The sequence below is a fragment of the Zonotrichia albicollis genome, chromosome 16, assembly GCF_047830755.1.
Source record: "Zonotrichia albicollis isolate bZonAlb1 chromosome 16, bZonAlb1.hap1, whole genome shotgun sequence".
Taxonomy (NCBI): Eukaryota; Metazoa; Chordata; class Aves; order Passeriformes; family Passerellidae; genus Zonotrichia; species Zonotrichia albicollis.
In genome coordinates, this window is record NC_133834.1 from 14451487 (window position 1) to 14467680 (window position 16194).

Here is a 16194-nt window from a genome sequence, read left to right on the forward strand (position 1 = left end):
CACCAACACCAACACACTGCCTGTGAGCAGCTCCCAGACCTGGGGAGACAGCCTGGCTCGTCTCATGATGATTCACAAAGATATTACTGATGATGCCATAAGCTTTCCCACTCTGGGCTGGCCTTGGATTGCAGTCATGATGAGCTGGATGCAGCAAACAAACCATAAAACACTGCTCAGGATGCAGCTGTTTGCTTCAAGGTGGAGGCAGCTGCTCTGAGAGCTGCCTTGCACTGATACCACAGCTCCTGTGACAATAATACGCTGTTTTTCTTGCCCTTTCTTTGATCTAGGGGACATCATTCTGCTGGTGTCACCTGTGGTGCCTCCGTGTGCCTTTGGGGCCGTGCTTTCCGCCTGTGCCCGCCGGGGCTTTGTGCTGCAAGGACTGCGGCAGCTGCAGCTCTCAGCACAGCAGGGCCTCGTGCTGGGCATGGCAGCAGGGCAGGTACTGTGCCCTCCGTGCCCTGCCTCACCCCTTGCCCTGCAGCTGATGGTGCCAGCACTCCTCCAGTGAGAGCTGCAGGACACCCATTCCCTCTTTCCCAGCTCTCTGTGCTCCTGTGAGTGAGCTCTGGCTGCTTTCAGTGCTGGCTTTTTCCCTAGCAGGAAAACCCAACAAAGCCTTGGCCTCTCATGGAGGACAGGAGTGTAAATTCATCATCCTGCTCCTACTAAAACAAATGTGAATTTTGCCACTGGTGTCAGAATAATCAGGAGCTGGCAGTAGCCCCATGAACCAAATACTGATGTGCAAAGGTGGTTCAGGAGAAGAGTCTTCACTATCAGACTGATATTTGGTGATGTGCTTCACAGTCCCTCTGGGCCTTACAGCATGAAGTCCCCTACTTCAGTGCTCAAAAAGAGCTTTCAAAACTAACTTTTTTTTTGCTTTGGAGCTCTGCCTTACATGGTGATAGGTTTGAAGGAAAGTGCACTTGGCATTTTGACAAGTCAGCCTAAGGAAACAGCAGTAATCACAAATGCAAGGTTGCAGTCAAACTTAACATATGCAAGAAGTCCAGTGCTGCCCTTGTTATATTATAAATCCCACAGGAATTATATGACACCTTCTCTCACAAAGGAATGGACCCCACACTTCAAATCATCATGCTGAGGCTACGTCAGTCAGGAAATGCATAATTTTGCAAATCAAACTCTACAAATTCCCTCTTTTCTGCTTGTTCTGTGATCAAGCCTAAGGAATAACAATGTCTCTGCCCATAATATTTTGTAGAATGAATGAAACCTATTTATGGAATACTACAGCCCAAATAGCCAGATATTTGGAGCATGTTGCTAAGTGACCATTAAGGAGTTAACAGCAGCAACCACAGCTCCAATGTGAATATCATCCCTTCATTTGAGACTCCAGATAATCTTAGAGTGACTTATGGTGCATCCACTTATGGTGGATGGTACCACCTATCAGCTGAATTACAACTGCTCTGGTTTTAGCCCAGCCCAGCTGCCGGGCAGGATGATTTTGTGTTAAGCCTCTTCCCTGAGTTTAAATTAAGTTTCTCTGTCTCAGGAAAAGATGACGCAGAGCACCCAGATATTGGAGTTCCTATGGCTCAGTGGTGAGCTGGATCTTGTTATGCCATTGTAATTTATCTATTTGCTTGAGCCCTATAGTAATTACATGTGGATTTAGCAGTCTAATCTGCCCTTCATGATTTCAGATTGCTGTCTTTTGCCCTGGCAAGAGCTCAGGCTCACCTGCTGGTGCTGCAGGAGGAGAAGTCCCCGGTGAGCCCCGCAGGCACTGCCTGGTGCTGCTGCTGAGGAGGGAGAATGCCACACATCACATCCCTGCCCTGCTGACAGGTAATGCCCTGCCCAGCAGCCTGCCAGGGAGGCTTTGCACTGCAGGGGGTTCCACATCAGCAGTGCAACCACAGCTGTGCAGTGCAGGGAATATTTATGGGGAATATCAAAGCCTGCTCACGTTGTTGTAGGAATCTCCAGACCAAGGTGTGAATCAGTCGCTGCTGCACATCCAACAGAGCTGCCTGGCCTTTGCCAGCTGTTTGATCTTTAGCTCTGGAGTCCTCTTGAACTTAAAATCACCAAGTAGTTCCTGGTGGAAGGGGCCTCAGAAGGTCTCTGATCCACCATCCTGCTCAGCAGAGTATCAGCAATGAATTCCCTCAGGATGCTCAGGGCCTTTTTTCTGTCAGGTCTTGAAAATCTGCAAGGGCAGAAATTCTCTGTGACAGCGTTCACAGGGGTCTGAGGATGAGGGAAGAGATGAGGATCTGACTCCATGTTTCAGAAGGCTGATTTATTATTTTATGATATATATTACATTAAAACTATACTAAAAGAATTGAAGAAAGGATTTCATCAGGATGCTGGCTAAGAATAGAAAAAGAAGAATGATAACAAAAGCTTCTGTCTTAGACAGAGTCCAAGCCAGCTGTGATTGGCCATTAATTAGAAACAACCACCATGGGCCAATCACAGATGCACCTGTTGCATTCCACAGCAGCAGATAACCATTGTTTACATTTTGTTCCTGAGGCCTCCCAGCTTCTCAGGAGGAAAAAATCCTAAAGAAAGGATTTGTCATAAAAGATGTCTGTGACAATTCTCCTGCATCCCCAGACCTTTGTTCCATCATTATGGGAAATGTTTTCCCTTTATGTGAGGTTGTAACCTCCTGTTTGGATTTGTGAGCCTTGTCCCTGGACACTTCAGAGCTGGGCCTGACTTTGGCATCTCACACCCAGTGCATGGAGGTGTTGTTGGGGCTGTCCTGCCCAGGGCCAGCAGTTGGATTTCAAGGATCCTTGTGGGTCCCTCCCAGCTCTTGCTGGGATTTTATGGCCTCAGTCACCTCCTCTCAGAAACTCTTTCTGCCCAGAGAGGTAGGGTGGCCAAAATGCAGCTGTGCCACTGAACCTGAGGGCAGCATGGGATCCTATCAACCTCAGCTTTGAGTCCTGCATCCTTGTGACCTCCAGGCACCCCAAAGTAACTCATTTTCTATGGAGGGACTGCCAAAACCCAGCCAAGTTGCTGCCTTAAATCTTCTTACTTGAGTTTCTGTTTTCTTAAGGATCAGTTGACATTGACCTGAAGTGGGGAAGATCAGAGGCAACAGCAGTGGTCAGGAGGGAACAGAAATTGTGCCCTGGCTCTTCCCCACTGTGGGTGACCCTTCCATTAGCACCATCCCACACAGCCCATGATGCAGACATTCATCCCCAGCCCAATTGCTTCCTTTAATTTATCCACAATAGGAAAGAACATTTAGAGGTTTGGGAAGGGGGGGAAACAATGACAATTCAAATAGTCCTGGGCTTTTTCTCTTGAGACTATCACAGAATGTTCTGAAAACATGTGCAGACACAGAGGATTAATCATGGCACAGTAATTACAGCCCCGTGTCACCTGCTGCCTCTGCACCCAGGGAAAGTTGCTCATTAAAAAGTGCAGTTTCTGCAGCTTCCCTCAGTGCCACAGATGATGTTTTGTGTTCATGTTTTGCACGAGGAAATTTCCACTAGAAATACATAAAATATTATCCCTCATGCTAGAGAACTCAGGGTTTTTCCCTTTGTTTGTGACAGATTTTGCACATGTCTCTTTCCATGCGTTCTGTGCTATTTTCATCAGTCCTGTACTGCAGAAAGACACCTTAGTCCATATTCCAGAGCCCTGGAGAGGGGAAGCTGAAATTCTTTCCCCACAAGCATTGGATTGGCATCTGGGAAGTACAGAATAGCACTGAGATTGGAGTAGGGTAAATACCTCACTAAGAAATTCTGCATTTGTAATTAATATGAAAAGCAGTTTCCCCTTCAGGGCTTCGAATGCTGTTCAATTCTCAAAGCAAGTTAAAACTTGACAACTACTCCTGAAACAGAGCAGATAAATTGGTAGGATCTGTGTCCTGAGGTCCAAACACCACACATTTTTGTCCAAGCTTCACTTTCTGCCGTGCCCTGAGTTTGAATAAACAACAGGCAATACTGCTGGGACAGTGATGACCCATTTTTGGTGCCTCATGCCTTTTGAATTTTGAGGAGCAGGTGATTGTCAGTGGTACATTTGACATCCAAGCTTTGCCATCAGCCTGTAGCACCAATAATCCATTTCCCATGCTCCACTACAGTGAATTTTTGACAGGCTTGTATGGTAGGAAGCAATCAAATGTGTACAAAGTAATTTAAAAAATAACAAGCCTTTAAAACTGTGGCCTGAAACATTATTACAGAAGGCTGAACTAATTGTTGTGGAAATGTACTGTATGCAACACCTTAATGCACAGCCTGTGCACGGCCCAGCTCTTTAGAGGGAGAACGGGAGCTGAGAGATTGTGGCTTTAAGCACTTAGTGTCTGTAAAAGTGGCGTGGAATGGGATATTTTCCAGCCTGGAAATCACAGGAGCAGAACATGATGTCTCTGTTCAGGTCTGTCACCCCAGCAATTCCTCCCTGCCCCTGTGGGGTGCAGGGCTTTGGCCTCATGCCTGGAAGTGTGAGACGCCTTGAGGGCCTCCACGTGATCACTGGGCTCAGATCTGGGACTCTTCCTAGTGGACACCACCTTATTTAAGATATTTATTCAAGTTCAGGAGCTCTGTGGCAGCATCTGTGCAGTTGTTCCACGTTTCAGTTCCCAGCAGAGTTAGAAGGGGATAGAAACAACTGGGTGTGCTGAAAAAGCCAGAGAAAGCTGTGGCCCAGCCTCAGTTTTCAAGAGCTCCTTGCCCTTTTTTAAGTGGCCCATGTGATTTTGGGAAGAGGGGATGGTTCAGCTGAGTTTGGTGTCTCAGGTAAGCTCAGTCTGTAGCGGAGCTGTGACCAGTGACTGAAACAGCAGGGTGTTTTCATGTCAGGCTGAGCAGAGCTCAGCGTTGCTCACATTTGCTGCTGTTCTGAGCACAGGGCTGATGGAGGAGCTGGCAGAGGCAGGCCCTGGCATTGGGCACAGCCTCCCCCCTGCAGCTGCTGGACAGGAGCCGTCGCTGTGCTTCCACGGGGCTCCGTACGCCGCGGCCGCGCTGCTCAGCCTGGGTACGTCAGGGGCTCCAGGGCCACACACCTGGGATGCTCTGGGCTGGGAGGGACCTCAAACCTCATCTGCTTGCTGGCCAAGAAGGCCAGTGGCATCCTGGCCTGCATTAGTGTCTCAATTTGGACAGACAGGTGTTTGCTAGGGAAAGCAGGAGCCTCCCCTGAAATGGAGAATGTGAGCCCTCCCCACCCCTCTGAATTGCTAGAAATTTTAAATTAAGGGCCTCTCAGGCAAAAAATATGAGAGGAGGAAATAAGAGTTCTTTAGTAGGGAAGAAAAGAAGAAGATGAAATAAACACTGCAGTAAACTAAAACAACACTGACAGAGTCAGAACCCAACCTGACACCCTGTGGGTCCGGGTGTTGGTGGCAGTCCCATTGGAATTGTGGCTCAGCCCTCCTGCAGTGTCAGGGGTGGTTCTGTTGGAGCAAGATCTTGTAGAAAAGGGTGCAGTCTTTCTGTGAAGATCCAGTGGAGGAAGAGGCAGCTGCTGTTCCTTTGGGAAATCCAGTGGAGAGCCATGCAGTTATTCCAGGATCTCCAGATTATATCTGGGTAGCAATGCTTGGCTCCTCCCTCTGGGCTCACATCTCCCAATGGGATGCTGTAGTTCTTATCAGCCATGCAGTGACATTCAATATCAGCAATGTCCCCTCCCGAGGGAGGAGCAATTGTGATCACTCAGAGAGAGATAAGGCAAAACTGCCCACTTGACAAAAGACAGCTGCCACACAGATGGTAATGGAATACATCTTGCCTTGCTACCTGGAACAATTAGGAATGGTGTGGCCAGCAGGAGCAGGGAGCTCATTCTGCCCCTGGACTCAGCACTGGTGACACCTCATCTTGAATACTGTGTCCAGTTCTGGCCCCTCAGTTTGGGAAGAATGTTGAGATGCTTGAGCACATCCAGAGGAGGCAACAAGGCTGGTGAGGGGCTGGGAACACAAACCCTGTGAGGAACGTTTGAAGGAGCTGGGGCTGCTCAGCCTGGAGAAGAGGAGGCTCAGGGGTGACCTTATTGCTCTCTGCACCCTCCTGAAGGGAGGCTGCACACAGCTGGGGTTGGTCTCTGACAGAACCAGAGCACTCAGTCTCCAGCTACCTCAGGGGAGGGACAGGTTGGATATTAGGAAGAAATTTTTCACCAAAATAATAATAAAGCACTGGAATGCCCTTCCCAGGGAGGTGGTAGAATCCCCATCTCTGGATGTGTTTAAAAAAGACTGGCCATGGCACTGGGTGCTACAGTCTGGTTGAGGTGTGAGGGCACAGGTTGGACTCAATGATCTCAGAGGTCTCTTCCAACCTCACTATTCTGTGATTCTGTGATTTCATTCCACAGGCAGGGACACCTGCCGCTATCCCAGGTTGCTGCAAGCCCTGTCCAACCTGGCCTTGGACAGTTGCAGGGATGGAGCAGCCACACTAACAGGGCATTTTCCTGGATAAAACCATTGGGAATCTGCTGTTTGTCTGTAGATTCTCATTTACTGTTCTGTGTGGTGGTGTTTGAGGGTCCCCAGGACAAGGGAAGAAATGAGAATCTTGACTCCATATTTCAGAAGGCTGATTTATTATTTTATTATATATATTATGTTTAAAATGCTATCCTAAAACTATACTAAAGAAAGAGAGAGGAGACATCAGAAGGCTAGAAAAGAATGATAATAAAATCTTGTGACTGCTCACAGCCTCAACACAGCTGGACCTGTGATTGGTCATTAAGTAAAAACAATTCACATGAGGCCAATCAAAGATGCACCTGTTGTTAAACCATCTCCAGACCACATTCCACAGCCATCAGATAATTATTGTTTACATTTCCTTTCTGGGGCCTCTCGGCTTCTCAGGAGAAAAATCCTAGCAAAAGGATTTTCATAAAATGTCAGTGACAGTTCTGCTGCCAGTCAATCACAGTAATTCTCATGGAAGAATCAATGGAAATCAAAGTGAAAATACCTTTGTAAAGTAAGTTAAAAGATACATGCAAAAAGAAATTATTGAAACATGACACAGTAACGTCCAATTAAGCCTTAATTCAGATAATTAGAAGGTTAACAGCCAATCAATACGTATTTATTGCCATAGTTTCAAGAGAAGTCAAAATATTAAAATGAGATAAATTGTTGGTTGTGTGTAGAACTGGAATGTGCTGAAGTGATAAACGCTGGCAGCTGTAGTTCTGTAGGTGCAGGAAAGGCACTTTCCAATTTCATTTTACTCAGATATTCTAAATTTCAGTTTGTACAGTTGTATTCACTTTGGTAACCCATTCATTCAAAGCTGGGAGATTGATAGGATTTCAAACAGCAAGGAAATGGGTTTTCTGTTCTTAATCTATGACTCACATGGGTGAGTCTTAAACCTCCTAGTTCTGTAAAAAAGATTCCCATGTTTATTTCACTAACTACATGTTGGGGGTTTTTATGTGTTCAGCAAGTTAACTTAGTTTAATTTAATTTAATTATTTGAAAATTTGAATGCCAGGACTTTGAATTAAAACATATTGCTCTCCAAAACCAAAGTGACTCTAAATCCTAAGGAAAAATGAAAATTAAATGCATGTCATTCACAATTCTCTAGCATTGTGAAATGTTATGATGTGGGAATAAGTAAGTAAATAAATGTTTATTGCTTACATAATCATGTAGTGAATCAGTCTGGAAAAAACAGGGATTTCTGATGGGCCAGGGATTCTCCAGGCTGTGCTGTTCCCAACAGGACTGTGCATAGAAGCACAGAGTTACAGCAGTCCCCAAATTAGCTCCCACTTGTGTGCCCTGCAATGTCCTAGAAAGCAAAATCAAGTATTGATTTAATGTGAAGTCAGTCATTAGTTATCAACCCAAAACTGGTGCCTTAAATCATTTTGGTGTAGATCTTTCAGCTCTGCCTAATGGTGTGAATAAGGATATCAAAATTACAAGGAATGTATTTGCTTTACATGGCAAAATGTAATTCCAGGGAAGGACTGGGACTAATTAGAGGGGCTTTGCTGTGTTAATATTCCTCCTTCAGGAGATTTTCCTGAGCTGCAGTGTGAGGAGGCAGTGAAATGCTGATTGGGATTTATACAATTCCTTCACAGCAGAAAGCCTGAGCTGTGTTTTCATGGGGTAACAGTTTTATTTTGATGCTCTCCCTGGGCAGGAGGAAACCTCAGCGTGGTGCCAGAGCCCCATCCCATCCCTCTGGATTTCCTGAGCCACCGAGCTTTCGCTGCTGAGCCCGGCATGGAGCAGGTGGTGATGCTGACCCTGGTGGGGATGAAGGCTCTGAAGAGTGCTGGGCAGCTCCTCCAGCAGATCCTGCTGCCCTCCCCCAGGGATCAGCCTCAGAGTGCAGGTAACCCAGCTTGGAGACCTTGGGCTACCCTGAGTAGCTCTTTTTAGCATGGCAGGAACATCATGGAAAATGTGGTGAAGGGGCCTCAGAAAGAATGGGTTTCTTTGTTACCCCGCTAGAGAGCTGGAGAATTTCTCTTGGTTTGTTATGGGCAGTCACAAACAGCTCAGGTGGGCATAATTGGCTACAGAGAGCATCAAATGAGTTCCAAGTAGAGCTTTTATGTAACCCAGAGCACTGTGTCCCTCCCTGAGCAGGGGGAGGTAAGGCTGGGCTGGAAGTGGGGCAGGAATTTGGCAGTGCCAGCTCTGTTCTGTGACTGCAGTGACAGCCCTGGTGAGCAGAACCAAGGCCCCTCACGCTCTGCTTCCCCCAAGGGAGGAGCAGCGAGGCTGTCCCCACACTGCTGCTCACATGTGCATGAAAAGGGCTGTCAGGCCCTAGGCAGGACAGGGATTTATGTAATTTCATGTGCAGGTTGCACTGAAGTGTGATAACACAGGAGCTGTAGGCACAAAGGGCTTGAGTCTGCCTGTCTTACACTGTGTTGTACCTGACTCTCCCAAAACTGAGTTGAAATACTGCTTGAAATCCTGTGAAGTTCTGTATCTGAGATCTGAGCCAACAGAAACTTCCAGCACTCATGGATTGACCCCTAAATACTTTCCTACATAGTCAGAAGACAACTTTACAACCCCAACAACATTGAAACCACTTTAGAGACAAGTCAGCATTCTGCTGTAGTTTGTTATTCTGCTAAACATTGCTTAAAGTGTTATGAGAGGTGCTAAAGGATCCATAATTATGGATTATGCTGTGCCAAGCCACATTGTTATCAGTGTACTCTCAGTGATTCCCTTTCCACTCTCCTCCATTAGCTGTGCTCTCTAATCAAATCATGGCACTTGCTCCCTGTGGCTCCCTGTTGATTTCCCAGATAGCCATTTTTTTGTTCTCCACTGTAATGGCATTTCTTAGAATTTGCATCTCATGGGTTTTCCCAGTATATTCCTGTATTTTCATTACAGTCCATTCTGGATGAAACAGAAGTCAGAACAGCATTGGAACTTGTGCAGGGAAAAACCCCATGTGAAATAAAATGTTTGTGTCCAAAAGAAAGCACGACTTCTATGAAACACAAACTGCTGCCTGGTGCTAAAAACATTTTTCTTGATTCAGGACTCGAGCTGCTGGGCCTGAAGTGGCTGCCCCACCTGACTGGGCGCCAGGCCAGGGAGGTGACCCCTTTTGAGGCTGGGGACACTCAGTGGCAGAGCAGCCTGGGCACGCTGACGTCCAGCCCTGTGCTGGTGTGCGCGCTCCGCGGCATCGACGCCTTCCTGGCCCTGGGAGCTGCCCTGCAGGGATGGACACAGAGCAGGGACGGGCTCTGCACAGGGGACAGCCTCCCACAGGCACTCATGGCCCTCACACCAGAGGTGACCTTCAGACAAGCCATCCTCTTCTTCACAGAGGCAGATTTGGTCACTGGTAAGGCACGGTTTTAGTGTGTGCGTTCTCCTATAGGGGGTGTGGGAGTTGATTGAGCTTGGACAAAGGAATTCAGTGCTGGGGGTTTTCTCAGGCACAGGAGAATGTAATAATGTGGGGTAAATTCTGTGCTTGGCTGAATTAAGATGAGGCAGTGAACCCAGCAGGAGCCAGTGAGGTCACCTACAAGGTGGCTTTTTTAATTAATGTGGCTGTGCTTGGCCTGGTGCCCTTTCTGATGATCTTGAGGTACTCCATAAGTACTAATTACATATCAGAGCAATTGGCAGGATCAGTAAATAATACCATGCATTTTAAACCCTTTCTGTAAGAGAAACTGAAGAACAGAGCCCAAGAGCTCTCACACCTAAATGTGGGCCCCTAATTGTGGTGCCAGACTTGCAGCTTGATGCCTCAGCCTTGCCCTGTGCTCAAGGAGATTGAAGGTGTGACCAGTCTGTAAGAAAACAGATTTCTTGAGAATTTCTATTTATCCTGGAGGAGAATGAAGAGAGGAATGGAGACCTTTGCTGTCAAAAGCTTCTCAGGGTTCAGTGATGTGTGCCAGCATCGATCTTTCAGCACAGTAAATTTGATAGTTTCCTCCTGTAGCAGGAAATGTATAGCCATGCCTCTTAAAACTAAATCACTGTGCAGACTGTGGGGTTATTGATACTGGATGGTTTAGAGCAGCAGAATACAAGCTCCCACTGTTTTCTTTTAATGTGAAATATTCAGAGAAGAATTGGGGCTGCCTGACTCCTCTCACCCAGAGAGAAACAGTTCTGAGCCCTGACAGTTTCTGGCAGGGAGCTGGAACAAGATGGTCCCTTCCAACCCAAGCCATTGTGGGATTTTATGATTACTCAGAGGCAGAGAGAAATCAAAGACTGTGGTAACACCATGTATCAGCTGAAGGGGAGTGATGCAGTCCCATAAGTGCATTCGTGCTTTGAATTTACAGCCCTTCCTTTATCTTTCCTTGGGGAAGAAAAGTCCTTTGTCATCAACACAAACTTAGCCACTTGTGTCAAACCCACTGTGCCTGTGTAGTGTGCAATAACAAATTTGCTTTGCTGAATGCTATGAAGAAAGATTTGTCTGGGAAAAGATCCTGGGTTTAGGCTCTCACAGCAAGTTTGATTTGTCAGTGAACTCTGGGGGTGTTCTCTGTGAGACTGGGGAGCAAGAAGAGGAGCCTTCAGGAGAGAAGGCATCAGACATCCCCAAGTGGTGCCTAAGACTCCAAAGAGTTTATGCACTGCAGCCCTTAATTAAAGTTATCTTGAGATGGAAAGGCAGGATACGAGGAAAGCAGAGCTGTGAGCTCAGTTTATTGAGGGAGGTTGTAATAGCAGTGCCAGCCTTTTGCACCAAAGCCACTGTGAGGAACAAAAGAGCACAACTGAGGCCAAACTTCAGCATCCTGCACTGTCTCTTTAATAAGGTAATTTCATTTTTTCTTTGTGTTTTTATTGTTGTGAGAGAAATGGAGAGACCTCCCTGCTCAAGAACAATATTTTGTACCAGGTTGAACATCTGCCCTGCTAAATAAAATTACTTTTGTCACCCTCCTGCCCCAGACATGGAAGGTTTCCCATCTTTAATCCATAAGAACTCCTGTCCTTCCTTCTCCAGATGCAGAGCACCGCCCTGCTGGGAAATTCCTGCCACCACCTGGCAGGAGCTCCAGGACTGAAGGGAAGACCACAGGTAAGCACCAGCTGCCTCTTGAAAAAAAAAAAATAAACAAGTTATTTTAGACTCTTAAATAGATTGAAGAAAGCTGTGTGTCCTCTGTCAGAGCCATTGAAATGGGATTAGTAAACCTTTGGTTAGACATCCTCATGCCAGGCAGTTGGGGAGCAAAGGCCAGCTGGGTCCCCTGGTGCTGGGGGAAGGTGTGAGTATTGTCACATTTCCTCTCCACAGTCCTGAGAACCACCTGCTGACCTGCATGGTCAGCTGGAAAAGTAATTAATGTCAGCTCTTTAGTAGCTTGTTTCAGGTGTAGAGCCCAGAAATGATGATTTTCATGATGTTTTAGAGAGGTGAAATCAGAGCAGAAGTTGCATTTCTTATCTCTCTGTCATTTACATCCCAGCGCTGCCCAGGTGTCCATGGGATTCACAGATCCTGAAAGTCCTTTCAGGTAACCCCAGCACTAAGGAAAAAAGCTGCTGCTGGGAGGATGAGCTAAAAAGTTATGAGACAAGGCAAGGACCTCAGGGCTGGTTCCACTTGTTATTTGTGCTCTTGTTATTGCAACAAACATGTGGAAAGACAAAGAGGGCTCATTAGGAAAAAAAACCTCTTTGGCTAAATACCTTCCAGATACATAACTATGGAAAGTAGATAGACATGGATTTTGGACAGTAGTACAAAAAAAAAAAAAAAAAAAGAAGGTAATTCTGTTTTGACAAACAGATTTTAGTTTTTTCCTTATCTACCTTGCATGTTACAGTAGCTAAACTTGCCAGCCACTGGAAAATGAAGTCTTTTATCAGTCTGATGCAGGATTCCCCTCACTGTGCCCTAGATCTTGATAACTTCTCAATTCTCATGTGCCTGAAGTGCCTTGATTGTGCTCATCTCCAGGTCACTGCAGGTTTTACATTAGACTGAAGGCAACATTTCTCTGTTGGCTTTTGTCCTAAGTTCTGATTCCCCAGGCTCCTTTCATCCTGCTCTGCTCTCCTGGAGAACCAGTGGAGCAGCCACTCCTGGCTGCCTGGGGAAGTGCCAGGGAGGTTTTATCGGCAGCACTCAGGATCCACAGCGCCCCTTTGTTTCTGAGAGAACATCAGACAAAACACCAGAAACAGGGCAGCATCTGAGCTGACTGGGGAGTATTAGGAGCACAGATAGGTTTAAAACCACTGTTAACCACTCCCTGAAATCCCAGAAATGGTAACCAAGATCCAACAAGGTTTAGTGTCACTGTCATATTTACTAAAAAATCCCTTTGCCAGGATTTCTTCTCCTGGGAAGCTGAGAAGCCTCAGAGAAAAATGAAAACAATAATTATCTGATTGCTTCTCCTGTGTTTTGCTGCTTTGGAATGTGATTTGGCCATTGTTTACCAGCTGGTCATTGTTTGATTGGTTTCATGTGAATTGTTTTAACTTAATGACCAATCACCATCACCTGTGTTGGACTCTGAGGAGTCAGTCATGAGTTTTTCATTGTCATTCTTGTTAAGCTTTCTATCTGTATCCTTTCTCTTTCTTTAGTATAGTTTTAGTATAGTATAGTATAGTAGAATAGAATAGAATAGAATAGAATAGAATAGAATAGAATAGAATAGAATAATAAATCAGTCTTCTGAGAGCATGGAGTCAGATTCCTCATCTCTCACCTCATCCTGGGGACCCCTGCAAACTCAGCAGTTCAGGACCTGCAGCCCTGCTCAGCCTGTGCTCCTGGGATTACCAGAGAAGGGGGAAATGTGACCCCTCCCAGGGTGTCCCAGGACATCTGAAATCAATCCATCCATGTCCCAGGGTAACACCCTCAAATATCAATATCAGTGTGTAATATTGGCTGCTTTATGCAGAGATGATAGCACAATTGTCAGACTGTCTCAGAGCACACCAAACTCACTCAAATCTGCTTCTCTCCTGCAGTGGGTGAGAGCTGGAGGTGCCGAGCAGAATCCCTGTTCTCCTTCCTGCAAGCAGGTGAGAGAAGAGCAAATGGAAAAATGTCCTTTGACAAGGACTTGGTGGAACTAAATCATCTCAATGCATCAATCCAAAATAAGCAAAAAAGGGATTAAACCAACATTTTCCTTAGGCTGGAATCCAGCCTGATGCACTCCGAGCATGCCAGATGTGGTATCTGCTTGTCTTGAGTTCCCACTTATTTGAAGTCACACCTATCGGAACTATTATCTATAAATAGCATATAAACTACTCTATTTTTACAGTTAGGCTATGAAATCAAAAGCTATGTAATAATTTTTGGGGGAGGCAAAAAGGAAAGTATTGTGAAGAATGGATCTAAAAATATTACAAAGTAGAGAAACATAATAAAGACCAGGAAAGGCTCTGAGCAGCCAGAAGTGGAAATCAGGCAGGTTTGAACATTGCCAAACAGGTCCCTCTGCTCATTCATGATCAGCAGAGATTGTTCCATTGGTAATTAGTGGTATTTTCTCTAGTTCTTGTTACTTGTAATTGCTGAGGAGAGAAAGCCAGCTCTGGGTGACAAGGTGTCTGACCAAACCAGGCTGGCAATCCTCCTGAAGTGTCTAAAATCCCTAAATATGCAGCAGGTAGTGACTCACACAGCAGAAGAATGAGAATATCTGCTCAAAAACGTAGCAGATGGTGAGGAAAACATCTGGAGGCCACTGAGTGCTTACATAACACACAGGGGTGAGGTTGCTGAGGTGGAGCCCAGCAGCTCCCTGCACTTCCAGGCTGTTGCTATGGAACCTTTCTGCTCAGGAATGATGTGAGGAAAACAGCACATCTGTAACAGGAGGGCTCCCTGCAGCACAAGGGTTAAGTTTCCATATCAAGTGGGGAGGAAATAATCTTGGGTTTTATTTTTGATCCTGTGATTCTGTGCCATGTCCTGCTTGTCACCTGGAAATAACAGCATTAAATTTGAGGTAGCCTTGTTGATGCTTTGCTGCATTGACATCTGTGTAATTAGTACTGGGGTGTACAGAAACAGAAAATGACATGTTTTGTACCCAAACAGATCAGCTTGGATCAGTGTCAGCAGCCTGGAGGATGTTCCCCTGTGCTCCTGCTGATTGATGTGGTTCAGCACCAGCAGTTCCTGGGCCTCACAGACTGGTTCTGACACTGCACTTGCCAATAAATCTCCAGAAAGATGTTATAAGGATAAAATATTAACTATACTCTTGGTAGCAAGTACTTTAGCAAGACTAAAAATTTGAAAATGCTGTCATTTAAAAACGGAATTTATGTATTTTCTGCCTTTAAATCCATTTTCATCAGACAGCAAAGCTTCCTTGGTCTGGTTTGTTTTCTGCTCCTCGTAGTGCTGCACCTTCCTGGCAGCTCTGCTGGGAGAGCTGTGTCAGAAGCAGAAAGTTTTTTACTGGAATGTCAATTTTGGTAAAGACAATTCAATTAATTATTGGTTTATGACATTAATTGGGACCTGTCAGGGTTGTCAGTGCCTCTCTGAAACAGAGCTCTAAGATACACAGAACACCAGAGTAAGAATGTAAGAGCTGCTCAAGGCTCACATCACATAATCACCACAGTTCACATGAAAAATGCAAAAGGGAATATTTTATCTCTCTTAAAACATTAATCTCTAATATAAAGGTTTGAATCTTATCCGACAGAGCTGCCACAAGAACTTTTAGGACCTGGAGCAGATTTCCTTGACGGAGAAACCTCCAAGCTTGGACTGTTTCAGATACATTTTTAATCTGAAAACCCAACAAAGCAAACCCAAATCAATAAATGATCCTCTATGCCCAGGCTTTTTATGGACTCATTTTTTGGTATTTCTGTGCACTTCCTGCCGGGTTTCCCCATGCCCAGGGCAGCAAACAAACCCCTCTGTGTTTGTTGCAGGGGCACAGCTTCTGTGCACGGTGCTGCTGATCAAACCCGGGCTGTGGAGCCAGGGGCTGCCCAGGATCCTCAGGGATCTGCACCTGGAGAAATTCTGCGTGGTCGGGATGAAGCACCTGGAGCTGGGAGTGGCTGCTGCTGCCTCTCTGCTGCCCTGGGAGCTGCAGCAGGTCAGTGAAGGGAATGGCACCTCGGTGTGGGGAGGAAAGGGATGAGCTGGGGATAATCCATTCCTCAAATGCCCAGCAGTTCCCACCTGGGATTTCAGAGCTGGATGGAATGTTATAAATGAGAAGCTTGACTAAGCCAATATTCAAGCAGCAATCAATTTATTAATTGATATGGTAAAGTATGAGCAATACAGCGCTGGGTACAGTGGGGGAAGTTTTCCCTCCAACTGCACACCCATAGTTGAGGCTCACAGGTATTTCATCAGCTTTCTCTGCAGTTTCTATTCCAATTTTTACTCATCAGCAATTTCTAGTCCCAATTTTTACATCACAATTCTATACACTATTGTGATTTAGTTTTTCTCTAGATGTATCTCAAAAGCAGTATCCCCAGATGGTTGGTGGTCCAGTTTCCAAAAGAAGGAAGAAGCATCCCTTCTAGTGGGGTCCAGCTCTCCAGATGTGGGTCCACCTTTTCATTGCAAGGACTATAAATCTCCTAACAGTGATGTCCATCTTCCCTTGGTCAAAACTATTAATCCTTGAGTTGATGTTCATCTTCCTTTCTCAAGCTTTTCACTGTTTTGTTAA

At 45.8% G+C, this 16194-nt stretch overlaps 1 protein-coding gene across 5 annotated transcripts in view; it reads left to right on the forward strand.

Moving 5' to 3' along the window:
* DNAAF8 (dynein axonemal assembly factor 8) overlaps positions 1-16194 on the forward strand; it is a 105470-nt gene that overhangs the window by 59377 nt on the left and 29899 nt on the right. For 3 of the 5 annotated variants that reach the window (XM_074553113.1, XM_074553114.1, XM_074553116.1), the window contains 8 exons: positions 294-448; positions 1686-1830; positions 4900-5028; positions 8184-8378; positions 9558-9869; positions 11508-11582; positions 13496-13549; positions 15434-15603. In XM_074553113.1, coding sequence (XP_074409214.1) covers positions 294-448; positions 1686-1830; positions 4900-5028; positions 8184-8378; positions 9558-9869; positions 11508-11582; positions 13496-13549; positions 15434-15603 — 1235 coding nt within the window. The remainder of the gene's footprint in view (positions 1-293; positions 449-1685; positions 1831-4899; positions 5029-8183; positions 8379-9557; positions 9870-11507; positions 11583-13495; positions 13550-15433; positions 15604-16194) is intronic. The other 2 variants (XM_074553115.1, XM_074553117.1) reach the window with 2 other exon arrangements.